Genomic DNA, 27,665 nt, shown 5'->3' with positions numbered 1-27,665 from the left:
TTGATCACCTAGGGTTTATGTTCTCCTAGACTTAGAACCATAGCATTTTGAAGTTTGGGTTTTACCTCAGAGACTAATAATCTGTGAGAACTTGACTAAGACCTATTTTGAGGAAAATTTTGATTAAAAATTAGTTTCCAAAACCAAGTGCTACTCATCTTGCCACACTAGCTGGGCAGATGATGATTGGAGAGCTTGATGAAAAGAACCTATGATGATGGGGCACCTGGGTGGCTCAGTGGGTTAAGTGTCCCACTCTTGATTTCAGCTCAGGTCATGATCCCAGGGTCCTGATATCTAGCCCTGTGTCTGGCTCCACACTGAGTGTGGAGCCTGCTTAAGATTCATATTCCCTCTCCTCCTCTCCCTCCTTTCCCCCTCTCCCCCTCTCCCCCTCTCCCCCTCTCCCCCTCTCCCCCTCTCCCCCTCTCCCCCTCTCCCCCTTTCCCCCTCTCCCCCTTTCCCCCTCTCCCCTTCTCTCTTCCCCACCTCTGTCTAAACAAAACAGAAAACAGACCATAAACACCTGTGATGGCTTTCAGCTATGGAATAAGTCATGGGATGAGGATGAAAGGTACAACACAGAGAATGTAGTCCATGGTGCTCTGATAGCCTTGTATGGTGAGTGATGATGGCTGTGCTTGTGAGCAGAGCATAATGTATAGACTAGTTGAATTACTATGTTGTACACCTGAAACTAATGTAACATTGTGCGTCAAATATAATGAATTAGAAAATAAAGAACCTGTGATGGTAAAGCTGTTCAAGAAATGATTGTGTTCTCCCCTGTGATTCCCAAATGTCTGTTTTAAAAACAGTCAGGGGCTCCTGGGTGGCTCAGTCGGTAAAGCGTCCGACTTCAGCTCAGGTCATGATCTCACGGTTGGTGGGTTCGAATCCCACATTGGGCTCTGTGCTGACAGCTCAGAGACTGGGGCCTGCTTCGGATTCTGAATCTCCCTCTCTACCCCTCCCCTGCTTGCGCTCTGCCTCTTTCTCTCAAAAATAAATAAACATTAGGAAAAAATTAAAAACAGTTGCTTTTGCAAAAATACAGAGGCTCTTGTGTTGATATATTTTTTTTTGAGATAAGTGGTTTAGAATTTAAATTTTAATGTAATTTTAGTATTTTTGGGTGCTAATATACCTTTCTTTTATGTTTATTTTGAGAGAGAGTATGCATAAGAGTGTGAGCATGTGAGTGGGGGGAAGCGCAGAGGGAGAGGGAGGGAATCCCAAGCAGGATCCCTGCTGTCAATGAGAAGCCCATTGGGGGCTCCATCTCAGGAACTGTGAGATCATGACCTGAGCTCAAATCAAGAGTCCGATGTGCAACCGACTCAGCCACCCAGGTGCCCCTAGTTGACCTATTTCTGCATTTTTCTTTTGAGATTCAGAAATGAGTTTATTTCCCGTGGCTTCCACAAATGGTTTTTTTTTTTCTTTTTTGAAGATTTATTTATTTTTGAGAGAGAAAGAGTGCAAGAGGGGAAGGGGCAGAGAGGGGTGGGGGGCAGAAGATCTGAAGCCGGCTCTGTGCCGACATCAGCAAGCCTGATGCGGGGCTCTAACTCGCAAACTGAGATCATGACCTGAACCAAAGTCAAGACACTCAACTGACTGAGCCACCCAGGTGCCGCAGCTTCTACAAATTTTTAGTTTAACAAGCATAGATTGAGCACTTGGGCTCGTGGTTAGTGCAGTGCTGGGTTTCAGGGGCTAGAAAGAAGAGTAAGATACTTGTTCTGAAGAAAAAAGTACATGGAACATAGTAGCTTTTGCTTTGTTGTTTCAATGCCTGGGTGATATTTTTGTCTTGGACACCAGCAGTGATTCACTATGGCAGAGGGTGGATGAATACCTCTGCAGGTAAAGAGAAGGTGTAAATATGTCACGGGGTATATATGGTATACCTCAGAATCATGGAGAGTATTAGGCTTAGCTGGGTATTGGTACAGCCAGCCAGAGACAGGTTCAGGGAGAGACGTTAAGGTAGACAGAGGCTAACTGTGTCCAGTGGAGATGGAAGAGGCAGGAGGGACAGCAGGAGCCAAGGCATGTAAGTGCGAAATATCTTGGTTTGTGTAGGGGAACTACAAGCTGTTTGGGATTAGAGAGGCTCAAGTGTGAGGCAGCGTAGTGATGGAGACTGAGCCTACAGGAGTGCTGAGAGCAGTCTGTGTGCTCGAGGAGCGACCATTATTTAATTCTTGATGTGTTTAACTTTAGGGGCTCAGTTGGTTATTTGGGATCATTATGCAAGACTTGATGCCTAGGTTAATGTTGGGTTCTGCTCACCAGAGATCATCTAGAAATGCTTTTACCTCTGAAGTGCTTTGTGAGAACAACTGTGCCCCAGCACATTCCATGGGATTTAGGGCTGTTTTTAGCCTTCTGATGGGGTAATTAGGGTAAATCATGATAGGACTAGGAACCCTTAGTAAGGCTGTCTGAGCCAGTGTTGTTGTTATTACCTTTTTTAGGTTATGTATGACAAGATAGTCCTGAGTAGCGATGATGAAAGCACCTGGTATTTGATTTTTATTAAGGCATCAAATGATAGAATGAACCATTGGAGAAAAATGAGACCTTTCTGTGTGCACATACTGTTAAATAAGCAAAATGAGGGGCCGCAGTAAAGCCCAACAGTGGGGAGGGCCAGTGACATCTTGCTTGGAATCACCAAGACCTCAGTTGGAATCCTTGCTCAGCTCTGTGATCCTGGGCAAACTGATTAAACTCTCCGAGCCTCTCAGTTTCTCTATAAATAGGGGCAGTAAAACCTATTGCACAAGGTTGTTGGGAATTAACTGATGTTTGTAAAGGATTCCTTGGAGTATCTGACACCTAAGTGGTATTGTCTCATATTAATAAGCTTGTATGTTTACATATGGCAATTGAAAATAAAAGGTAATTATTCTCGCATAATCCCATGATTAATGTCTCATATGCACATAGAAAGGTTTCACGTTTCTTTGTAGAATGAGTTGTGTGTTGTGAATAAGACTTTGTACTTTATATCTAGATGTATAGGTTTTAGGATTCCTAAAGATCTGTATCTAGTTGTGAACTTGTCTTGAGATACTGTTTAAAAACAGAAATAGCTAGGAGATAAAGAACTATTATTTTCAAAGAGGGAGACAACATAGTACAAAAAATGTATAAAAAATAAAGTACACAGGGGCGCCTGGGTGGCTCAGTTGGTTGAGCGTCTGACTTCAGCTCAGGTCACGATCTCACGGTTCGTGAGTTCGAGCCCCGCGTCAGGCTCTGGGCTGATGGCTCAGAGCCTGGAGCCTGCTTCCCATTCTGTGTCTCCCTCTCTTTCTGCCCCTCCCCCATTCATGCTCTGTCTCTGTCTCAAAAATAAATAAACATTAAAAAAAAATTAAAAAAAAATAAAGTACACAAAAGTGGCAGTTCAGAAGGAGATATCTAAAAAGACGCTTAATCTTGGTAATTAATAGACAGAACTTGCCTATTAAAATGGTCATTTCCTTGTCAGTTTGGGAAGAAAACAAGGTTGATAATGCCTGGTGTTGGCAAGAGTGTGGAGGAATGTAGAGAGTAAATTGGCAGAGACTTCTTGGTTTGTTATTTGGCAGTATCTGTTAGTAGAACTTAAAATGGGAATACCTCTCAACCAAATTTCATGGAAAACAACCCAGTTCTCATGGTTTTCTGCAGTTTGTAAGCATAGTTTTCAATAATATTGTAAAAGATCTCCAAATCACAGGTCTTGGTGAAAAAATCTCTGGGTAGGAGTCCAGACTACTTGCAGATAAATGTTTTGGTTTTATTATATCACTCATTACATTTTAATAGGTATTATATACAGATAATTTGGATCTTTTAACGTTGCCTACTTTTCAAGCAGAGAGGATCTCTAGCCTTAATTTGACTGGGACATTTAACAGTTAACCATTTCTGAGGTTTAGAAGGTAGATTTTTTTGTTAGAGTTTATTTTGAGAGCGAGAAAATGATTGGGAGGAGGGGCAGAGAGAAAGGCGGTGGGGGTGGGGGGGCAGAGAATCCAAAGCCGGGCTCTTTGCTGACAGCAGAGAGCTTGATGAGGGGCTTGAACTCAAAAACCTGTGAAATCATGACCTGAGTTGAAATCAGTAGTCAGATGCTTAACCAACTGAGCTACCCAGGTGCCCCTTGTTTTTTGTTTTTGTTTTTGTTTTTTTTAGAGCTCTACACCAGACATGGGGCTTGAACTCATGACCCCAAGATCAAGATTGAATGCTCCACTGACTGAGCCAACCAGGCACCCCAGTTTTGCAGTATTTAATGGAAAATCGGAAGTAACTTAAATGTCCATCCAAAGACAATGTACTGTCGTCTTTTATTTTTTTTAATTAGTTTTTGAGAGAGAGAGCACACACAAGCAGGGGAGGGGCAGAGAGAGAGAGGAGACACAGAATTTGAAGCAGGCTCTAGGCTCTGAGCTGTTAACACAGAGCCTGACGTGGGGCTCAAACCCACGAACCGTGAGATCATGACCTGAGCTGAAGTCGGATGCTCAACTGACTGAGCCACCCAGGTGCCCTGAAAACGTACGTATTCTAACAAACTATACTGTGGCACATGTTGTAGCAGTTACAAAGAATGATAAAGATTTATATGAGATGACTCTCGAAGAAGAAATTGAAAAGTCAGTTATGGGATAACTCGTAAAATATAAGTATTTGATGGGACGTCTGGGTGGCTCAGTTGGTTAAACATCTGACTTCAGTTCAGGTCATAAACTCACCATTCATGAGTTCGAGCCCCTCATCAGGCTCTGTACTGACAGCTCAGAGCCTGGAGCCTGCTTCAGATTCTGTGTCTCCCTCTCTCTCTGCCCCTGCCCGGCTTATGCTTGCTTGCTCTCTCTCTCTCTCTCTCTCCCTCTCTCCCTCTCTCCCTCTCCCCCCTCTCTCAAAAATAAACATAAACAATTTTTTTAAAAACAGGTTTTTGGAATCAAACCTTTAATGTGCACATGTTGGTGTAAAAACATAGAATGAGATCTGGAAGATTGCCCACCATAAAGAGTGGTTGTCTCCTCAAAAGGAAACTAATCGCTGAGGGGAGAGGCTAATGGTGGACCCTTGGTTTTACACCCTGTTCTAATGCTTGTCAGGTTTTTCGTTTTGACCCTTTAAGACTTAAAAACTCAGGACCCCCAAGGAGCTCTTGTTTGTTTTTTTATTGATCTATATATAATTCATTAGCAATAAACCGAATAATGTTTAAAATTACTATTTTTAAACGAATAACTAATAAACCCATTATATATTAACATACGATTTTTGTTTAAAAAAACTTCTAAAACCAAAATAAAAATGAGGAAAATGGAATTAGTTGCAATTTCTGCAAATTTCTTTAGTGTTTGGCCTAATAGCTGGGTACTCAATTACTTCATGGAATTTACACAGATGTGTAGTTAGAAAAGGAAAGGAATATTTTTAATCATCTCTTTAGAGAGGCGCTTGGGTGGCTCCGTCAGTTAAGCATCTGACTTTGGCTCTGGTCATAATCTCCTGGTTCATGAGTTTGAGCCCCATGTAGGGCTCTGCGCTGACAGCTGGGAGCCTGGAGCTTTCTTAAGATTCTGTGTCTCCCTCTCTGCTCCTTACTCGCTTTCACTCTCTCTCTCTCAAAAATAAACATTTTAAAAAAAATCATCTTTTTAGATAATTATGGATATTTTTTGTTCCTACGCCAAAACTCAACAAGTGGTAGTTTAAGTTTATTTTTTTAATTAAAAAAAATTTTTTTTGACATTTTAAATTTATTTTTGAGAGTGAGCAGGGGAGGGGCAGAGAGAAAAGGAGACACAGAATCCAAAGCAGGCTCCAGGCTCCAGGCTCTGAGCTGTCAGCACAGAGCCCGACACAGGACTCGAACCCACAAACCGTGAGAACATCACCTGAGCCAAAGTCAGATGCTTAACTGACAGAGCCACCAAGGTGCCCCTGTGAAAGTTTATTTTAAAAAAATAAAAAATAAAAAAAACCCCTCACTGACATGATTTCACATTAATGTGATAACCCACATTTCAGCTAGCCTTTAGAAAACTACCATTTGTTGGGGCACCTGGGTGGCTCAGTTGGTTAAGCATCCAGTTCTTGGTTTTATCTCAGGTCATGATCTCACAGTGTGTAGGTTTGAGCCCCACCTCGGACTCTATACTGACAGCAGGGAGCCTGCTTGGGATTCTCTCTTTCCCTCGCTCTCTGCCCCTATCCTGCTCACTCTACCTCTTTCTCTCAAAAAAAACATGTATACATATAAAAAAAGAAACTTGGGTTGTATTTTGCAGCTAGTGCCTGTGAATGCAGGGACGACTACAGTTTAGTGCCACTGCTTTGGTTCATGCTAGGGTGCCAGTAGTTTACCCACCATTGTTTTTGTCCCATTTGCTTTAGCACAGATGTCAACATAGTGAAAAAGACAAATAACATCTTAGTGTAATAAAAATCGTTTTGACTTCTTGACCTCTTGAAAGTGTCTCCGGGAACCCTCAGGGACTCCCAAAAGGGGTCCACATATCGTACGTTGAGAATGGCTGCTGTACACTAATGTGATGTTGGAAATTATTTGTATTAGGTTCTCCTGTGAATATGTATTTATATCATAACACAACAGATGGCAGGAACAAGTGAGGACTTTGTGCAACTCCATGGCATGTGAGCCTCGATAGGGAGTCTTACACTAGTCAGTTTGTGACAAACAGGTGTGGGAAGAGCAAAAAAACAAAAGGAACTAAGCACAAAGGAAAAATCCAGGTGCATGAAGGATCGAATATTTAGCGTAAATAGGGAGCACTTCACACAAATGCATATGAGCAAAATGAAGTGTGTTTGGACATTTAGGGACCCTCCGTCATGGTTTAAGTTGTTTAAGCCAAAGTGAACCCCACATGTTGGCTACACGTCTTATCTCAGGAAATGAATAATCTCAGTCCCTTAGTTATTCCTAAAACATTGAAATAGAATTGTTAGAATCTCAGGGCATCATCACAGTTTCCCAGTTTCTTCTGGCGGTTGGGGTGTTTTGAAGCTAGAAGCTTGTGGTGACTCATTGTGTTTGTGGTGATGACCGAGTGAAGAGTCCTGCCTCTGACCTATTTCAGCCAGCTTTCCTTGCCCGAAGTAACTGTGGGTTAAATTTAGAAAATAACTACTTGTGTTGCTATCACAGGAGAGATACTTTTCTTTTTTTTTCTTGTAAGAATTTTAATACAATGAATGACCTTTCGTGTATTTCACTAAGTCTTTTCCATTCTGTGTATTTTTTTCTGGTTTGAGAAAGCTCAGTAGCTTGCTGTTATGTTATCTTTTTGCAAATGGTTCTGTTTTGCTGGTCTTGGATCTTAGCAGCTTTTAAAAGATTGATTCAACAAATTTTTGAGTATTTACTTCTAGGGACTGGACTGCTTTAGGTTCTTGGGAGAGAGAATTAGATGGAACATACAAACAGTCGTGAAGCATAGGTGTAGGTGTAGGGCTGTCTTGCCCACTGGAGCAGCACTGGCCACAGTGACTAAGCAATTGAAATGTGTGTGCTCCAAATTTAGATACTGTATATGTGTGAAATACATACCAGATTTTGAAGACTTTGTTGAAAAAGAATTTTTTTAAGTTTTATTTTTAAATAATCTCTGCCCAATGTGGGGCTTGAACTCATAACCCCAAGATCAAGAGTTACATGCTCCACTGACTGAGCCAGCCAGGCATCCCTCTGTTGGTAATTTTTTTTAAAGTTTGTTTATTTTGAGAGGAGGAGTGTGTGTGCGCACACGTGGGGGAGGGGCAGAGAGAAGGAGAGACAAAATCCCAAGCAGGCTCCGCTCCATCAGCTCACATCCCGATGTGGGTATTCGAACTCATGAACTGTGAGATCATGACCTGAGCCAAGGTCGATAGTCCTAACGCTTACCTGACTCAGCCACCCAGGTGCCCCTCATTGATAATTTTTATGTTTCACTTACTGCTTTTTACCTGAATGTGGCTACAGGGAAATTTAATATTATGTATGTGCCTTGCATTTGTGACTTGCATTATTTCTGTTGGACAGCACAGATGTAGAGAGGAGAGATGGACAGATGTGAAGTGTGTTGAAGGCTACAGAGAAAAATAAACCTGGGTAAGGAAGCATGAAACAATTGGCAGGGGGTTAGTTTTGATTATTTCATATCAGATGATAAAGGAAATCCTCACCAATATGGTGCCGCATGAACAGAGGCTTATTAGAGCTAAGGGAGTGAGATGAGCAGGCAGGTAGGTGCCAAGTGGGGAAGAGTGACCGAAGCACAGGGGACAGCCAAAGCCCATGCATTCTCATTGCCTTTAAGTCAATAAGGAGGCCGTCATGTCTGGAGTAGGGCAGGAGAGCTGTAGATGAGTATGCATGTTGGTGGATAGGAATGGAATGAGGGGATGCCATGGAAAGGTTTTTAGAAGAGACAGTTCTGATAAAATTTATCTTTATATGTTTATTTACTTTTGAGAGGGAATGAGAGAGTGCACGTGTGCACAAGTGGGAGAAGTGCAGAGAGAGAGAATCTCAGGCCTGCTCCACACTTAGTGGGGAGCCTGATCCCACGACCTTGGGATCACGACCTGAACCCAGATTAAGATGGGACGCTTAACCAACTCAGCCATCCTGGTGCCCCTGATGAGATTTATCTTTAAAAGGGAATTCAGAACAGTTGATGCTGGAGGTGGAGATGGAATGGGATCAAGGAGACTAGGAGATTATAATTGTACAAGTCAGAGATGGTGGTAGTGGGACCACAGCTATTGAGGTGTGGTGGTAGTAGTGTGGTAGTAGCGATGAATGGCTAGAATCTACTTTTTTTTTTTTTTTTTTTTGAAAGATAGAAAGAGGACGCAGGGGAGGAGGGCAGAGGGAAGGAGAGAGAATCCTAAGCAGGCTCCATGCTCAATGTGGAGCCTGATGTGGGGCTCGATCCCACAACCCTGGGAACATGACCTGAGCTGAAATCAAGAGTCGGATGCTCAACCAACTGAGCCACCCAGGTACCCCAAGTGGTTAGAATCTTCTACTTTGGAGGAAGAAAAAAAAGTTTGGGCAAAGTAACAGGGGCTGGGTGTAGGGAGTAATGACAGAACCAAGGATACCTCGACAGTTTATAAATTGCTTTAGCTAAAGCACCTGGAAAAATGAAGTTTCCACTAATCATGAGGAGCAAGATTGTGGGAGCAGTATGATGAGGGATAGGGGAGACAGTTCAGTTTTGCCAGGTTAAGTTTGAGATACCTATTAGACACGTGGAGATAGGATAGTGACAAGATAGTAAATGGAGGAAGGGGGAACCAGTGAAGGAGCCTGAGGACAGGCCCATGAGGTAGGAGAAGAATCTTGAAAAAGTACCTGGAGGTATATACTTACCATAGTGTTTAAAGTAGTAAGAGTCATCAGCTGTGACAAATGATGTAGAATAGGGTGAGAATGGAGTTGGCAATGTTACCATTATTGGAGTCTTGATAGGTGGAGTTTTGATGGAGCAGTTAGGACTGAAACCCTGAACGGTGTGGGTTTGTGAATGGATAGATGGGGAAGAGGTAGAGACAGTAAACATGGGTAGGCTTTCAAGTAGATTGCTGTAAAGACATCAGAGGAATGGGATGGGAGTTGGAGGAGTTGTGGTTTAAAGGGAAGGCTTTAAAAACTTTATTTCAGGGGCGCCTGGGTTGCTCAGTCGGTTAAGCGTCCGACTTCGGCTCAGGTCATGATCTCGCGGTCCGTGAGTTCGAGCCCCACGTCGGGCTCTGTGCTGACAGCTCAGAGCCTGGAGCCTGTTTCCGATTCTGTGTCTCCTTCTCTATCTGACACCCCCCCCCCCCCCCCCCGTTCATGCTCTGTCTCTCTCTGTCTCAAAAATAAATAAATGTAAAAAAAAAACAAAAACAACTTTATTTCAATTTACAGGAAAGATGTAAAAACAGTACAGATTATCCATATACCCTCTATCTAGTTTTCTCAAATGTTGGTTTTGACTCCCCTACTTTTTCTGGAAAATTTAAGAGTAGGTTGCAGAACTACTGCTCTTCACCTGTAAGTACTTCAGTGTGTGTTTCCTAAAAACAAGAACATTCTAGGGGCACCTGGCTGGTACAGTTGGTGGAGCATACAACGCTTTTATTTATTTATTTATTTATTTATTTATTTATTTATTTATTTATTATTTTTGAGAAACAGAGCGTGAGACGGAGACACAGAATCTGAAGCCGGCTTCAGGCTCTGAGCTGTCTGCACAGAGCCTGACGTGGGCTCAAACCCATCAACCATGAGATCATGACCTGAACTGAAGTCAGATGCTTAACCAACTGAGCCACCCAGGTGCCCCTTAAAAAATAAAATCTTAAAAAACAAACAGAAACCCTCAACATTCTGTTACATGACATAGTAAAAGTACCAAAATAAAAAGTAACACTGATACAATAGTGTTTAATCTGTAGATGTTCTTCAGATTTTGCCTATTGTCCCACTAGTGTCTTTTTCTTTGATCCTGTATTGAACCCAGGATTACATATTGTATTTAATTGTGATGTGCCTTTGGTTTCTTTTAATTTTTGTTAATGTTTATTTATTTTTTATTTTTTTATTTTTAAAAAATTTTTTAATGTTTGTTTATTTTTGAGAGAGAGAGAGAGAGCACAAGCAGGAGAGGGGCAGAGAGAGAGGGAGATACAGAATCCGAAGCAGGCTCCAGGCTCTGAGCTGTCAACACAGAGCCAGACGCGGGGTTCGAACCCACAAAGCAACTGAGCCACCCAGGTGCCCCTTTAAGAGAGAGAGAGGGAGAAAGAGGATCTGAAGCAGGCACTGTGCTGACAGCCCCATTTGGGGCTCGAACTTAGGAACCTTGAGATCACGATCCGAGTTGACTGAACCACCCAGGTGCCCCTCTTTGGTTTCTTTTAATCTGGAACAATTCCCTAGTCTTTTGTCTTTCCTCTCCTGTATGTTTTTGTTGCTATTGTTTCCTTAAGACCTTTATGTTTTTGAGGAGTATAAGTGAGTTATTTTGTAGAATGTCCCTCAATATCGGTTGGTCTGATGCCCCTCCTCCCATTGTTAGCATCAGGTTATGGGTTTTCGGTGGAATACCGTGAGAGTAATTATGTCTGCTAGGCTTCTCTAGTGTAAAATTAATATTTTCTCCTTTGTATTAAGAATCTTGTGGGGGGTTTTTTTAGACTGTGAAAAGATCGTATTTCAGTTTATACTTTCACTAGTTTTAGCCTTCAATGAGGATTCTCACTTGAAACCATTATTACTGTAGTGACTGCCTTATAATGGCTTTCTAAATGTTACTTTTCCTATATTTTTTAGTTGGAATTTTACTCTAAGAGTTTTCCCCTCTTCATTTCATTTGTTGGTTTCCAGTAATATGGACTCACTGGTTTGTATTTTACAGGTTATAGCATGTTACTCTTATTTTGTTGTTGTGTTGAAGTGAGGGTTTTTAAGGTTAAGAGGTATTAGCATGGTGGTGGTATGCTAAAGGCATGATTCAGCACAGATGGAAAAATGATTTTGATAATCTAATGTCCAAAATACTAGATGAAATCTTACATGCTAGTCTAGTGTTTCATTTTAGAGGAGCAGCTTTGTACTTAATTTTGAACACTTGAGTGCCTAAATGCAATAAATCTAATATCTTTGACTCTCTCTACTGGGGATGTCTTAGAACTAGTGAAAATGAGGTCATTCTTCATGTGTAGGACACATTAAGTCTAAATTCAGATACTGTGTCCCCTGAAAATGTGTTAATAAGTGCTGTCTAATGTACACATCACTTATAAAAACTGTTAATCAGATGTACGTTATTTTTTTCCATACCAGCCTAACTTAATTTTAGCTCATGATCATTCCTTTTTCCCAGTCAGGTAAATTTTGATGTGCTAACTTGATAGTGTGAAATTGGTAGAACATTGCCATACATTTCTTCAGTGTTTCTGTTTAATCTTATGTCTCTTGGTGAGTGATGAGCACACTGAAACAAATCAAGTATAATCTTAAGCTGTTTTTTTAGATAACATATTATATACAGAACACCCACAAGAATTAGGTAAAACTGGTTTTTTCTATGGTAATTAAAAAGGTTGGAAGATTTAAGGGGTGCCTGGCGGCTCAGTTGGGAGAGCATGTGACCCTTGATCTCAGGGTTGTGAGTTCAAGCCCCCACCTTGGGCATAGAGCTTATTACTTAATAAAAATTTAAAAAATAGTAAAATCTTGAAAGAGGTTGGAAGATTAAAAAAACAAAGACAATACACATGGCAAAGTTGAAACCATAAACATGATTAAAATGATCTTTTTCCCTTTTCCAAATGCAACCACTGTGTAGTTTCTTGTGTTTTTGGAGGAGAGGTTTGTATACATATACATAAGCATCTATGAATGTGCACTTTTTAGAAAAGAAAACAAAAGGGGCGCCTGGGTGGCGCAGTCGGTTAAGCGTCCAACTTCAGCCAGGTCACGATCTCGCGGTCCGTGAGTTCGAGCCCCGCGTCAGGCTCTGGGCTGATGGCTCGGAGCCTGGAGCCTGTTTCCGATTCTGTGTCTCCCTCTCTGTCTGCCCCTCCCCCGTTCATGCTCTGTCTCTCTCTGTCCCAAAAATAAATAAAAAACGTTGAAAAAAATTAAAAAAAAAAAAAAAAAAAAAAAAAGAAAAGAAAACAAAAATGACTTAGTTCTGCCCCTTACTGTTTAGAAGTTTTAAACAGTTCTTTTTTTTAAGAATTGTATTATTATTTTTTAAGTAACCTACACTGAATATGGTGGTTGAACTCAAAACCGCAAGATCAAGAGTCACATGCTCCCCTAGATGGAGCCAGCTGGTTGCTCCTTAAAAAGTAGTTTTTAGAGTGCTTTGGAATCTGGAAGGAGGGAAAGTTGTGGTAATACAGTATGTTCAATACTACTAAAAATAGTGGAGTCTTTTTTTTTTTTTTTTTTAAAGTAAACTCTACATCCAACGTGGAGCTCGAACTCACAACCCTCAGATTCAAGAGTCACATGATCTGTGTATTGAGCCAGCCAGACACCTGCAAAATAGTGGAGTCTGGATTGAGGAATATATTTACCTATATCTGGCCTGATAATGCATTAAAACTTGTTTAAAGGTCTTTGTTTACTAGTAGGATATTAATAATATGTTAGGTTTCCTTAGTAGTACTTGTTACAGATCATTATAATTTTTTCTTTTTTTAATTTTTTTTATTTTTAAGGTTTATTTTTGAGAGAAAGACAGAGTGCTAGTGGGGGAGGGGCAGAGAGAGAGCGAGGGAGACACAGAATCCAAAGCAGGCTCCAGGCTCTGAACTGTCAGCACAAAGCAACACAGGGCTTAAACTCATGAACTGTGAGATCATGACCAGAGCCGAAGTTGGATGCTTAGCTGTCTGAGCCACCCAGGTACCCAAGATCATTCTACTTTTCTGAAAATTTCAGCATGTGGTTTATTTCCATCATCAGTTATGGAAGGAAGAAATTTTTTGTGCAATAATTAACCAAAAATATAAAAAGAACAAAAATCCCCCAAACCTCTGAAAATTTCAGAGCAGGCCTTTTAAAGAACATGTACATAAAATATTACATTAACTGGAACTAGTTCAGTGTTCTAAATTTAGTGTTTTTTCCCCCAAAATTGTTTGTTTAAAAAAAATTTTTTTTAATGTTTATTAGAGAGAGCACATGCTCAAGCATGTTTATTAGAGACAGAGAGAGAGGGAGACAGGATCACAGAGAGAGAAGGAGACAGATGATCCAAAGCAGGCTCCTCAGTGTCAGCACAGAGCCTGATGTGGGGCTTGAACTCAGGATGGGTGAAATCATGACCTGAGCTGAAGTCAGATGCTTAAACCATTAATTAAGGCACCCAAGGCACCCTCCAAATTCTTGTTTTTAAAAAGAGTTGAAATATTTTACTTTTTTTATTTTTTATTTTTTTTTATTTTTTATTTTTATTTTTTAAATTTTTTTTAACATTTATTCATTTTTGAGAGACAGAGTGTGAGTAGGGGAGGGGCAGAGAGAGAGGGAGACACAGATCTGAAGCAGGCTCCAGGCTCCGAGCTGTCAGCACAGAGCCCGACGCGGGGCTTGAACTCAGGAACCATGAGATCATGACCTGAGCCGAAGTCGGACACTTAACCGACCGAGCCACCCAGGCGCCCCATGAAATATTTTACTTTTAATCTGTTGTTTTTTTTCTCCCTCTAATGGTGTTCTTAAACTACTTTTCTGGGTTCCTAAGCTGCTCTTTATTTTTAAAATTAGAATTTTTGCAGAAAAATCTTATTAACATAACTGGAAAAGACTGCAATTTGATTTGTAAGCCTAAAGGAAGGATTTTAAGGAAGGAAATATTTTATTTATTTATTATTTTAAAGATGTTATTTTTAAGTAATCTGTCCACCCACTGTGGGACTGGAACTCACAGCCTCAAGATCAAGAGTTGCATATTCTACTGACTGAGGCAGCCAGACACCAATACTTAAACCTTTTAGTTAATTTGAAATAGTACAGCTTCTTGAAATCTGGGGTTGGGTGTCAGGAAAGTTTGAGTATGTATTATGTATCCTTGTTATTACAGTCATAAAGAAAACAGGATAATGCTGAGTTAAAAGTTTTGAAACTACAATTCTTCATTATTTGAACAAAACTTTAAAATTCCCAAGATGACATGAACCCATAGCCAATTGATAATAAGTCTGTTTCAAGAGATTGTTTTAGGGGCATCTGGGTGACTCAGTTTCAATTAAGTGTCCGACTTGGGCTCAGGTCATGATCTCGTGGTTGAGTCCTGTGTCAGGCTCTGTGCTGACAGCTTGGAGCCTGGAGCCTGCTTTGCATTCTGTGTCTCCTGCTCTCTCTGCCGCTTCCCCGCTTGCACTCTGTCTCTCTCTCAAAAATAAACAAACAACAAAAAAAGTTTTTGTTTGTTTTAAGGCTGTTGGTATTTGCAGGTTGACTTCCTGACTTACTTGCAGTTTTTTTCTTTCAACTTTTCTGTGGAGCCCTGCCAATGGTAACCAATGTGCCCAGATGGTAGGGAGATAGAAAAGCACTAAACCTACAGTTGTGAAAGAGAAGAATTAACATTTTATGGTAATTTTATTCATTTGAAACAAATTTGTATGAAACGTACATTAACATCTTTTTAGCCATTGTCCATAATCGGCAGTAACTTTAATTGCATAGCTGGACTTAGTCTTTCAGACTGATTAGATACTTTGCAGTTTCTGGAGGAGGTGGGAGCTCTTAAGATTCTGGAAATCTCTTTAGTCTACAGGATTTTAAGTTGTGTGTGTTCTAAGTAAATCAGATTTAGTTCTGTTTGGTTGTTTTCATGCTATTTGTTTGGATTCCTGTCATGACTCTGAACTTACAGGCTCTTGAAAAGATAGACCAAATTGCACATACAGCATTTTTTTCCTGTTGCTTATTTCTACTTGTATGAGAATAAAGATAGAATTCTACTAGTTTTGGGTAAGTGGGTGGCTCATAGGTCAAGTGTCTGACTCTTGGTTTTGGCTCAGGTCATGATCTCATGGTTCATGAGTTCGAGCTCTGCATTGGGTTCCGTGCTGACAGTGTGGAGCCTGTTTGGGATTCTCTCTCCACTGCCCCTTCCCCACTTGGGCAAAATAAATAAACTGTCTCTGTCTCAAAATAAATAAACTTAAAAATAATTCTAGTTTTTTAGTTACTTATTATAAAGCCTTGCCAGGTCCCAAAATACAGTTCTAAACATAGCAGTAAATAAATATTTAAATGATATCCAACAAACAGTTCTGTAGGGAAAGGAATTAGAATCCCAAATATTTGTAAATGAAATTGTATTTTTAAATTTAAGATGTGTTGGGGTTTTAGTCATCAGTAGAGTATGCTAAATGTAAGTGTATGTGTATGATGTAGGACCTCTTAGAAATAAAAGATTAAAACTTTGACCTAGGTTCTTTCCCAGCCCTTCTGAAGCCTGAGTAAAAATTAAAATGACCTGATGTGTGGAGAAATGGGTGGTGTGTTTGTGTTCTGGCGTGCTGCCTCCTGGTGGATAGTCCGTCTTTTTTTTTTTTTTTTTTTTTTTAAATTTTTTTTTCAACGTTTTTTATTTATTTTTGGGACAGAGAGAGACAGAGCATGAACGGGGGAGGGGCAGAGAGAGAGGGAGACACAGAATCGGAAACAGCCTCCAGGCTCCGAGCCATCAGCCCAGAGCCCGACGCGGGGCTCGAACTCACAGACCGCGAGATCGTGACCTGGCTAAAGTCGGACGCTTAACCGACTGCGCCACCCAGGCGCCCCTGGATAGTCCGTCTTGATAGCTTATTTGCATTTGTTTCTACCAGTCAGTCTTGAGGCAATTAATTAAAGTGCTTGGCTGCTTAACACGTTCTTAAGTGTTTTGAAAATGCATAAGCTTTTATTTCAACATTTTTACAAGGTGTTAAAGTCTAAAGCCCAGCCCACTAAAATTTTAATGCCCTGTGCAGATTGTTAACGACAGATTTAGTTTGTGATGGTTTTTCTACTAGAAAAGCTTTCAGAAGGATTAGAGCATTGAGGAAAGGGCTGGGGGTGCAGGGGAGGAAAGGGCCATTTTAAACTGTTGATGTCTATATTATAGAGAAAGGCTGAGGGTAGGTAGATGTGCTGTGGGTACGTTTGACGGTATGTTCTGTGCAAAGGTGAGAGCCTTATATACCTTTGGTGCTCAGTGCCCCGGCTCCTTGTGATTTATGCTAAACTTTTTGGCCAGTTACATTAACGTGGTAAAGAGGACCAAACAATCTTTCAGAGACTATGTCCTCCATGGATTTGGAGATGTTAGTCATAGGTACTGTGTTTTTGTAGATAATCACACTGATACTTATTTATTTTAAAATGTGTTTATTTTGAGAGAGAGGGAGAGAGAATCCTAAGCAGTCTCTGTGCTGTCAGCACAGAGCCTGACGCGGGGCTCAGTCTCAAGAACTGTGACATCATGACCTGAGCCGAAACGAAAAGTGAGATGCTTAACTGAGCCACCCAGATGCCCCTGTTATTATTGTTCAAGATTTTATTTTTCTAAGTAATTTCCACACCCAATGTGGGGCTCAAACTCAGAATCCTGAGCAAGAGTTGCATGCTTCAATGACTGAGCCAGCCAGGTGCCCCTAACAGCACTGATTATAAGCATGATATTACATTCTAGATTGTCCAGACTGAGCCAGCCAGGTGCCCATGACAGACAGTTTTAACATGTTACTTTCTAAATATGATGCTGAAAGTGGAGCTATTGAATTTTCTAGCATCTTGGTTTAAATTTATTATGTAGATTTTACCATTACTGCTCCTGGAAATTTGTCATCTTTTTTTTTTTCAGAATATAATTGGAAGTCTGAATATGATTTGGAAACATGAAATATATTACTGAAGTTTTAAAGAAAAAAAAACACAACTAGATTATCATAGCGCTTTTTTTTTTTTTTTTTTTTTAAGTTTTATTAAATAATCTCTACACCCAGTGGGGGGCTCAAACTCCCAACCCTGAGATTAAGAGTTGCATGCTCCACCAATTGAGCCACCCAGGTGCCCCTAAAAGACTAATGCCTAATACTTTAATGTTATTTTATCAAGCGACTATCCCATCTAAGCATATGGGGCCCTTGAAGGGACTTCCCAGAAGAAGGGAACTTCTTGAAATGCCAAATTCATTACATCTTTTATTGTCAGAGTTATTTGTCTTACTCATGTGTCCTGTTAGCTGCTGGGTGAGGCTGGGTGTTTTGGTTACCTTGAAATGATTTACTCTGTTTTGGTGTGACCTCCTTGGTCCTCCTCTGAAAGGTGGATGTAAACTAGACAATTTCGAGTATTTTCTTCAAGAGATTGAGATTTATATTATTATGATTATATTGGACAGTTTTCTTGAAGATCTGTATAAGTGATTTTTTTCTTACACAGAAGCTAAATAGTAGACCTGTAAAATTAATGTATAAATAGCATGGAAATTGGAGTTCAAATTTGAATTTGGCTTTTCATTTACCTGCTTTTTGACCTTGGTTAAAAGAATCCCTTGAGACAATTTCCTTAATCTATAAAGTGGGAGTATTAATGCCTACTGAGCTTGGTTGTTGGTATAAGGACACAGCGTAAATATATTTCAAGTGCCTGACATGATCTTTTACCCCTTAGGAGTAACTGAATAAATGGTATCTGTTATTTTAATTATCAATATTGTTGAAATTTAAAAATTGATTCTTAAATTGTACTTGGGGCATAAATGATCTGGAAATGATTAACCTCCCTGGGTATTTCTGACTTTAGTCTGGCTAGCTAGGAAATGAAACTTTTTGGGGTGCCTGAGTGTCTCAGTTAAGTGTTGGACTCTTGATCTTGGCTCAGGTCATGATCTTGTGGGTTCATTAGTTCTAGCCCCACATTAGGCTATGCACTGTCAGTGTGGAGCCTGCTTGATATTCTCCTTTTCCCCCTCCCACCCCCCCCCCCCTCGCTTATGCATGTTCTCTCTCCCAAAATAAAATAAACTTAAAAATTTTTTAAATGTTCTATTTCATCTGTGGTATCTCTTGTTTGTATCAGAATTGGCATAAATGCACATTGTATAAAATTTTTGCACAGTGCAGTGATTCTTTTTAAGTGAATAGTACAGATAATTTCATTAACATACATTGTATAAGATAGAGTTTTGTGGTTATTCTATATTTGAAGTTTAACTGTAGTTATTAGAGCAAAATGAATCTTGCACTATCCACCCGAGGCAAAAAGAGACTGTTGTCTAAAGCAACAATTTTAGAACCTTTTAGTGTTTCTGAAGTATGGGAAATGCTAGTGTGGTTGAAGGTCATGTGAGTGAAAAGTACTTAAAGTTTTTTTACTCTCAGACAGTTATATCAACTTAAATCATATTTTTCATCTAAAACTTCCTTTCTCATGTTACAAGTACTAACAAGCCCACAGTTTGATTTTGATGGAATTTATCATTTTCGAAGATAGTGACTTCCAGATACTAGAGAGCAGAAAAAAAATGTGGAAATTTCAAAAGTACTACAGTAGAAACAACAATATAATAAATCCTCCTTACCTGCCACCTGGCTTCAAGAATCACCAGCTGATGACCAGCCTTTTTGGATATTAATACCTCTGATGATTTCTGAAGCAAATTCAAGATAGCAAGTATATTATGTTCCTAATTTCTTCAGATTGCATCTTTAAAGACAAGGACTTAAAAAAAAAATAGACAATACCATAATTATAAAAAACAATGGCACTAATTCACTGATAATGAAAAGTCTCATTTTTCCCAGTTGTGTGTGTGTGTTTTAATAGGCTTCACACCCAACTGAGGGTTGAACTCACCACCCTGAGATTGAGTCTCATGCTCTGCTGACTGAGCCAGCCAGGCGCCCCTTAAGTTTCCATTCTGATTTTATTTTTTAATGTAAGCTGTAAGCTTAACATGGGGCTTGAACTCAAGACCCTGAGATCAAGAATCACATGCTTTACTGACTGAGCCAGTCAGGTTTCCCCTAAATATATATATTTTTTAAGAATTTATTTTTTTTTTAACGTTTATTTATTTTTGAGACAGAGACAGAGCATGAACAGGGGAGGGGCAGAGAGAGAGGGAGACACAGAATCTGAAACAGGCTCCAGGCTCTGAGCTGTCAGCACAGAGCCCGACGTGGGGCTCGAACTCACGGACCGTGAGATCATGACCTGAGCCGAAGTCCAACGCTTAACCGACCAAGCCACCCAGGCACCCCACCCCTAAATATTTTTTTAAGAATTTATTTGAATTAGGATTTATGTTAAGTTCTGTACATTGGTGATTGGTTGATATGTCTTTGGGTTTTTTTTTTTGTCTTTTTTTTTTTTAATGTCTAGGTTCCCCATCTTTTCTTTGAAATTTGTTAGAAAACTTAGATATTTGTGTTGGAGAGTTTCCCAGGGTCTTGATTTTTGCTGATGTGGTGTCTTTTAACATGAACCTCTGTCTGCAGAGGACACCGTAGCTCTAGAGAATTAATCATATTCAGTATGCCTGTTTTTTTTTTTTAATTGGCAAACATGTCATAGGCAAGACATGAGAATGTTTTAATATCTTGGCCAAGTTTTATTTGTTTAAAGGAATAACAGATTCAAATAGTTTTTTTCCTGTGAATTCAAGGATAGATATAGATGAGGAAGCATGTTGCAGTGAAGTGAACCATAGATTCTTCAATGTATTCTTCCTTAAGTAGTATAAACATACTTTTTTGGTTTATTTTTTGTCTAAACAGAAAGAAAAGTAGCTTATTAAGCAGAAAAAATTGGCCACTATCAGGTTGGCAAGGTAGCATCGTGTTTATATTATTTGTTGTTTGTACTCCCTGCTGAGAGAAAGATTGATTATCTGCAAAGTAGAGTAAGGTTATATCTTTGGAGAAAAGCAAGAGTTGGGTTGCCTACCTAGGGCAAGGGATGTCAGATCAAGGTATTTAGATCAAACTTAGCCTCTTTCTTCATTTTCTTGCTACATAAGAATTCTTTTTATTTTTTATTTTGAGAGAGAGAGTGATAGCTCGAGAGCGGGAGCAGGGGAGGGGTAGGGCGAAAGGGAAAGAATCCTAAGCAGGCTCTGTGCTATCAGTGCAGAACCTCACTCAGGTTCTGAGTGTGGGGCTCAAACTCAGTAACCGTGACATCATATCCTGAGCCAAAGTCAAGAGTCAGTTGTTTAACCTACTGAGCCACCCAGGTGCCCCGGATTGTTACAGTTTCTAAAGTTCATGAGTAGGGGATAGAACTTAATAACAGTAAACTGTAACCTTTTCACGTAAAAAAAAAAAAAATCCAAGGATTTAGGATTTACCTTAGATAAGGACTACATCCAGTTCGCAGTAATGTAAAATAAAAACCATTAACGTAGAGGGGTGCCTGGGTGGCTCAGTTGGTCAAGTGTCCGACTTCAGCTCAGGTCATGCTCACAGTTCGTGAGTTCAAGCCCTGCGTCGGACTCTGTGCTGACATCTGAGAGCCTGGAGCCTGCTTCAGATTCTGTGTCTCCCTCTTTCTCTGCTCCTCCCCTGTTCACAATCTGTTTCTCAAAAATAAACATTAAAAAAAAAAAAAACACGTTAATGTAGAGATACCCATATATTCAAAATATAGCACTTTTTTTTTTTTTTTTTTTTTTTAAATACAATGCTTAAGAGTTTAATCACCTTGGGGTTAGTCAGTGGAGCATGTGACTCTTCATCTTGGAGTCATGAATTCAAGCTCCACATTGAGGGTACAATTGACTTGAAAAAAAAAAATAGTTTAGTCACCTTAAAACACCTCTTCTTGCAGATACAGTTATAGTTCACTTAGTGATGGTGACTTTTTTATTTATTTATTTATTTTAAAAAATTTTTTTTTTTTAACATTTATTTATTTTTGAGACAGAGACAGAGCATGAACGGGGGAGGGTCAGAGAGAGAGGGAGACGCAGAATCTGAAACAGGCTCCAGGCTCTGAGCTGTCAGCACAGAGCCCGACGCGGGGCTCAGACCCACGGACCGTGAGATCATGACCCGAGCTGAAGTCGGCCGCTTAACCGACTGAGCCATCCAGGCGCCCCGTGATGGTGCCTTTTAAGTGAGGAATAATTAATCTATATGAAACTTTGTTTCTTGATCCTGAAATTACATTGAGAAGCAAAATTTGGTAAATTAGTTTTACCTTTCAGTATCAAGTATACCAAATTTTAAAACAGCTCAGTCCAGCTGAAAGATGTAAACTGTATATATATGCAATTTTAAGGTTTCTATTAGCCACAGTAAGAAGTAAAAAGTAACTGGTAAAATTAATATTTGTATTTTATATGAACCAATTCATCTAAAATTTTAGTCTTTTAACATGTGATCAGTATTGAAAATAGTTGAAAAATTTTAGATCGAACTTAGCCTCTTTCTTCATTTTCTTCATCTTCAAAATCTGTTACATTTTATACTCACAGAATAATTCAGACTGGACTTGCCACATTTTAAGCCTCATGTGGCTAGTGGCTATTCCATTGGACAGAGTTGTTTTAAGACCTACAGCTTTTAAAATAACTTTTTTAAAAATGAGTCTTGCTGGAAAAAATGCGTTGGTATTTATAAAATTAGTTTAACTGTGAAAAAATATGGAATGATTGTCTCTTTTTTAAGAGAAGGATTAATTTTCAGTGTGACTCAAACATATTACAGGTTTTGTACCTAAGTATTCCCTTGTGATCACCCTAATTTTCAAGGAAGATATGTGTAATAGGTTTTATTGTGTTAATGTGCTTTAGAGTTATACAGGCCATGAGCTTTTTGTTTAAATAGTGACTCCCTAATATTCAACTGCATGTGTTCCTATGGTTGGTTGAAATACTGGTGATGACTTTTTGGTTAAAGGCTCATTTTCAGATTAAGTTAGTTATGAAGACTACAGAAATCTTTGGTTATTCAGGAATCAAGGATCAAATCAATTTTCGAACACTATTCTGTCATATTGCTTTGCATGTATCTTAAAGAAGTGTAAGAATTTTGTATTCCTCTATCGATGGGACATTGTCTCCTATTGATGGGACATTGTCTCCTATGAGCAGTGTGTACTTGCAAGCATTAGTAATAGACATTCAGCCTTTCTTGGACCCCACCAAGTATATGGACCCCATCCATATACTTAGGGCTATGAGACTGTTGTACACAGATGAAGATGATGAGGTGTGCAACTTTATTTTTTTTATTACATTATTATTATTGGTATTAGTATTTTAGGGAAAGGGGGAGAGAGAATCTTAAGCAGGCTCAGTGCGGAGCCAGGTGCGACTCTCGATCCCACAACCCTGGTATCATGACCTGAGCTGAAATCAAGAGTTGGACGCTTAGCTGACTGAGCCACCTTGTTTTGTTTTGTTTTATTTTATTTATTTTATTATATTTATTTTATTTTGAAGTTTGATAGGGAGAGAGAGAATGTGAGTGCGCAAGCAGGGGAGGGGCAGAAAGGGGGAGGGGGAGAGAGAGAGAGAGAGAGAGAGAGAGAGAGAGAGAATCCCAAGCCACCTAGGCTCCCCAAGGTGTGCAACTTTAAAACACAAATACACCTCTTTTATTTGAGGGGACTAAAACATGGACGTGTTCCCATGGGGATCTGGGAGCAAGGGGGTGACAGAAGAAACACTTGAGAATTTTACTTAGAATTTTTGTTGATGGTGCCTGGATGTCTCCGTTGGTTGAACGTCTGACTCCTGATAACAGCTCAGTCATGATCTCGTAGTTGTGTGGTTGAACCATGTGTCAGTTCAGTGTGGGGCTTGCTTGGGTCTTGTCCTCTCCTCTCCTCTCCTCTCCTCTCCTCTCCTCTCCTCTCCTCTCCTCTCCTCTCCTCTCCTCTCCTCTCCTCTCCTCTCCTCTCCTCTCTCTCGTGCGCACTCTCTCCCCCTCACATGTGTGTGCATTCTCTCTCAAAATAATAAACTTCACAGAATAATTTTTGTTTATTCCTTGTTTGAGCAATGTTGAGTAAATTGCAAATTATGAGCCAGGCAATTTGCTAAGCACTTGAACATACAACAGTGAATAAGATGGAAATAATTTTGCCCTCCTGGAACTTGCCCCCTACTGATATCAGTAGATATCAGTGGTCCCCAGAGAATCTGATTCAGGAGGTCTTCATTGGGGCCCTGAAATCTTTAAGAAAGTCCTCCTGGGTCTAACGTAATTGATCCTTAGACCGCACTTGGAATCATATCTTTACCTTTATAGTTGAGGGGACAACATACTTTGTCTTATTTTCCTTTCTTCCATCCAGTATTCGGTTCACTAGGATCTGGCATCCTCTTTAACTGTTGGAGCAAATATGTTTTTCTTTACAGTACTTGTGACCTTCTGTCAATTCCGTAAGTGAATTCAATTTTTGACAGATTATTATTTTTTTCTTTTTTTAAATAGGCTCCACGACCAGTATAAAGCCCTTTCACAGAAATTCTTTACCTGAGATGTACCTGATTTACCCCTAAATCTCCATGTTGCTCCCTCCTTCCTGTTTCTGCGGACCATTTTTTAAGACTGTCCTAAAATGTCTGATTTCTTTTGCTAGACTGTAAAATGTTTGGGAAAGAGAAAACTGGTATTACAACACTAGTTAGAACTGTTGGAATCTATAACTGGTTTCTCTTGCTTCATTTTATGTTACACTACAGGTTGGAAATAAGGCTGATTCCCCCGTAACAATTAGTAAGGTTTATTTTATAAAACAAAAACAAAATTTGAAAACTGCCCATGATTCTACCAGCCAGAGTGTGTAATGATCCCTTTTACCTGGATCTCTGGGTTCTGTGTAGTTTTCTCTATTTACAAGTTTAAGGTCTTTGAGCATGTTACAGCTTTATATAAGGAAATAACAACAAAAAAGAGAATACTTGAGTTAGAGGCTATATCTCTAGTCAGAGGCTTTGATAAGAGATGACCAAGTCAGTGATTAGTCAGGGTTATTTATGCCAGTTGCCCCTTTGCATCAGCAAGGTATATTAAACTTTTTAAAAATTGAGGTTGACCTTTTAAAGAGCTACTTAAAATTCTTAACTGTATAAAATAAAAAAGGAGATACTTGTATGTAAATATTGAATACTATTAACACAGGTAATTAGCAGTTTTGAATTTGGCTGAGTAAAACTGCTTTTTACATATAAATTGAATTGGTTGGGCACAACTGGAATGAAAATCTGAGCTAGTACAGAGTGCCTCCAAGTGGTGGATTTAAGAGGCTTAAAAGTGGTCCAAATGTGGACGATGTATCCCACTTGTTTGAATAAGAAAACAAGGCAAAGAGAAACCTGTTAATATTAGACTTGGTTTTCTCTTCCTGCCTTCTGCTGGTATTAGCCCCTTAGATTGTGATGAGAGCCTGAGTCTCCTTATGAAGTGGGAATTTAGTGATTCCCTTGATTTGTATAAGTATTGATGGAAAGGGGTGTGATAGAGCCTTTTGGAAGAAATAAGATGAAGAAAATACACATTCGGTATCTGTAGGTAGTTTGGACAGAAGGTTGCAAGCCTTAATACATTTTTGTTTCTTGCATTAGGACTTACTGTGAAATGACTGGCTTCAGAAGTGCCTGATGGCGTGTGTATACAGTTGTCTTGGGCAATTGAGTTAGCCAAGTTTTCAGCATTGTTGCCTTCCTTTCTTGTTATTAATACGTAACCTTGTCCTTTTAATGTCAGTATTGAGTCTTGATGTGTAAATGATCATCATATGGTTTAAAGCTGTAGGGAAAAGTGAAAGTTTTGTGTAGGATTAACCTATACTTGACCTTTAGGGCTTAACAAAAATTATAGCCTGTAATTTTTCTGAAGTCATTTGATGTGGTTACATTATTGGTTGGATTATAAGTGAAATCAATAAAATGGAATATAGTGTAATTAAGGGGATAGGCTCTGGAGCTAGAATGCCCAGAGGTATATTCTGACCCTGCTACACATCAGCAGTGTGTGTTTGGACAAGTTAAACTTATGCTGTTGTTTCCTAATCGATAAAATGCTGTGAGGGTTGAACGCAGACACTGTCATAAGCAGTGTGTGCTGCTGTAACAAAATACCACAGACCGCGGGGCTTAAACAATAGATATTTATTCATCACAGTTTTAGAGCCTGGGAAACCCTCAAGGTGCAGGCAGTTCTTTCTGTTCTTGATAAGGGCCTGCTTTTCCTGGCCTGTAGAGAGATACCTCCTTGCTGTGGCTCACATGGCCTCTCCTCAGCATGTGCTGGTGGAGAGACCCCTGGTCTTTCTTCTTGCAGAGATCGCAATCCTGGGTGCCCAGCTGGCTCAGTCAGAAGAGCATGTGACTCTTGATCTCGGGATTGTGAGTTTGACCTCGGGGTTGTGAGTGTGAGCCCTGCACTGGGGGAAGAGATTACTTAAAAAATAAATAAGTTTTTTTTTTTTTTTTTTGGAAAAAGTTTGTTGTCTAGAAATAGACATATAAAAAATTCCCCACAAAAGATGCTATTCTCTCATTTCCCCATCTTCTTCCTCTTCTTCAACACCCCTGATATAAAGGACTTAAAAAACTTCACCCAAATGTCCAGACAATACTCCCTCTATGTGTTCTTCTGTGTTTGCAAGCTGCATGTTCATATAGCCATCTACAGATACCAAGGTAGCCTTTGTACTCCATTCCCCCTTAAGTTTCACCATTACCGGCCTTCCTGTTAATCCATTCAGGAAATGTTTGCGGTCGAGGGGCAAACTCATCGCTACTATAAGCAAATGCTGTGGGCTACTCGCCGCCAATCCAGCTGTTGTCTGTCCCTCATGACTGGAGTAGCTATGGTTGGGTGCGAATCACGGAGCTTCAATAAATAAATTCTTAAAAAAAAAAAAAAAAAAGATCATACTTGTATTATGGGGGCTCCACCCTCATGACCTCATCTACACCCTAGTACTTTTCAAAGGCCCCTTTCGTACGTAGTACCATTACAAGGGAGATTGTGGCTGCAACATAGGAATTTTGGGAGGTGGGAGGTGCAGGAACAAAAGCATTCTGTCCATAACAGACATGAAGCGTTTTCTTGTTTAAATTCTTTTTTTAGTTTATTTATTTTGAAAGAGCAGGTGAGCAATTGGGGGGTGGGGGGAGCAGAGAGAGGGAGAAAGATAATCCCAAGCAGGCTCCCTGCTGTCAGCTTGGAGCCAAAGGTGGAGCTTGAACTCACAAACTGTCAGATGGTAATGTGAGCCGAAATCAAAAGTCGTACACTTAACCGACTGAGCCATCAAGGCCCCTCTTGTTTACTTTCTTACCTGCTGTCAGACCTTACAGTGGAAGACAAGATGCAAATATCAAAGACACTTGGCAACAACCTAGTAATCTAAAATTTGAATTGAAAGTAATCAGCATGAACACATGGTTTATTTCTCTTTCACACAAAATGTATATGTATTTTCCAGCTGTGGCCTAGGAGCAATGACCAACCCAATAATAATGAACACGCTAGTGACTAGATTGTGTCTCAGTGTATTATTTCTGATTAAAAAGGACTAGCACTTTATGTAGAAAAAGCTGATTGCAGATGGGGCTAGGAACTGTGCCGGCTGAACCTGGATTACAGTGTTGTAACAGAAAGCAAAGGAGTTCTCCTAGATTATTGGAGTCCTGTCACAAGATGCAGGAGTCAATATGAAGAAGCTTGCATTGACTGACTAAAGATGAGGTATTTGGAGCATCAAAAGGAATTAATGCATTAGATTGATACACTCAAAATATCTATGACTGTGAATTTATGATACTGAAAAGAAGTAAACATTTGGTCCTCTTTGGACAATGCCAGAACGCCAATTCCTTATTCTGAAAATACAATTGTGAAATAACAATGCCTTTGAACTGCTGAAAGAAGAGATGGAGATGAGGATTTTCATGAAGCTGATTTATTTTGGAACGAAAAGTGCTTTAATGAAAGGTGCTTTAATGAAATTGCTGAAACGAAATGGTACCTTAGAGAAATGTACAGAATGCCTTGCAGATGAAGAGAGGCATTTATGTCCTGGCTAGTACCCTTCCCTTGTAAACTGTGTATTGTCTTGAGGGTTTCATCTCCTTTGCTTCTAGGCTGCTCTTCTACTCTTCTGA

General features: G+C 39.8%; 2 protein-coding genes across 6 annotated transcripts in view; one reads left to right on the top strand and one right to left on the bottom strand.

The window, feature by feature from the left end:
- IGF2BP3 (insulin like growth factor 2 mRNA binding protein 3) overlaps positions 1 to 27,665 on the top strand; it is a 154,705-nt gene that overhangs the window by 13,902 nt on the left and 113,138 nt on the right. The gene's annotated exons all lie outside the window — the stretch shown is intronic.
- Positions 26,038 to 26,310, bottom strand: LOC109263830 (small nuclear ribonucleoprotein F-like). The gene has a single exon (XM_053898194.1). The coding sequence runs from the start codon at positions 26,288 to 26,290 to the stop codon at positions 26,099 to 26,101; it is 192 nt and encodes a 63-aa protein (XP_053754169.1). The 5' UTR covers positions 26,291 to 26,310; the 3' UTR covers positions 26,038 to 26,098.

This window comes from Panthera pardus, unplaced genomic scaffold, assembly GCF_024362965.1.
Source record: "Panthera pardus isolate Hobbes unplaced genomic scaffold, ASM2436296v1 HiC_scaffold_8, whole genome shotgun sequence".
Classification (NCBI taxonomy): domain Eukaryota; kingdom Metazoa; phylum Chordata; class Mammalia; order Carnivora; family Felidae; genus Panthera; species Panthera pardus.
This window is presented reverse-complemented; position numbering and strand designations above follow the sequence as displayed.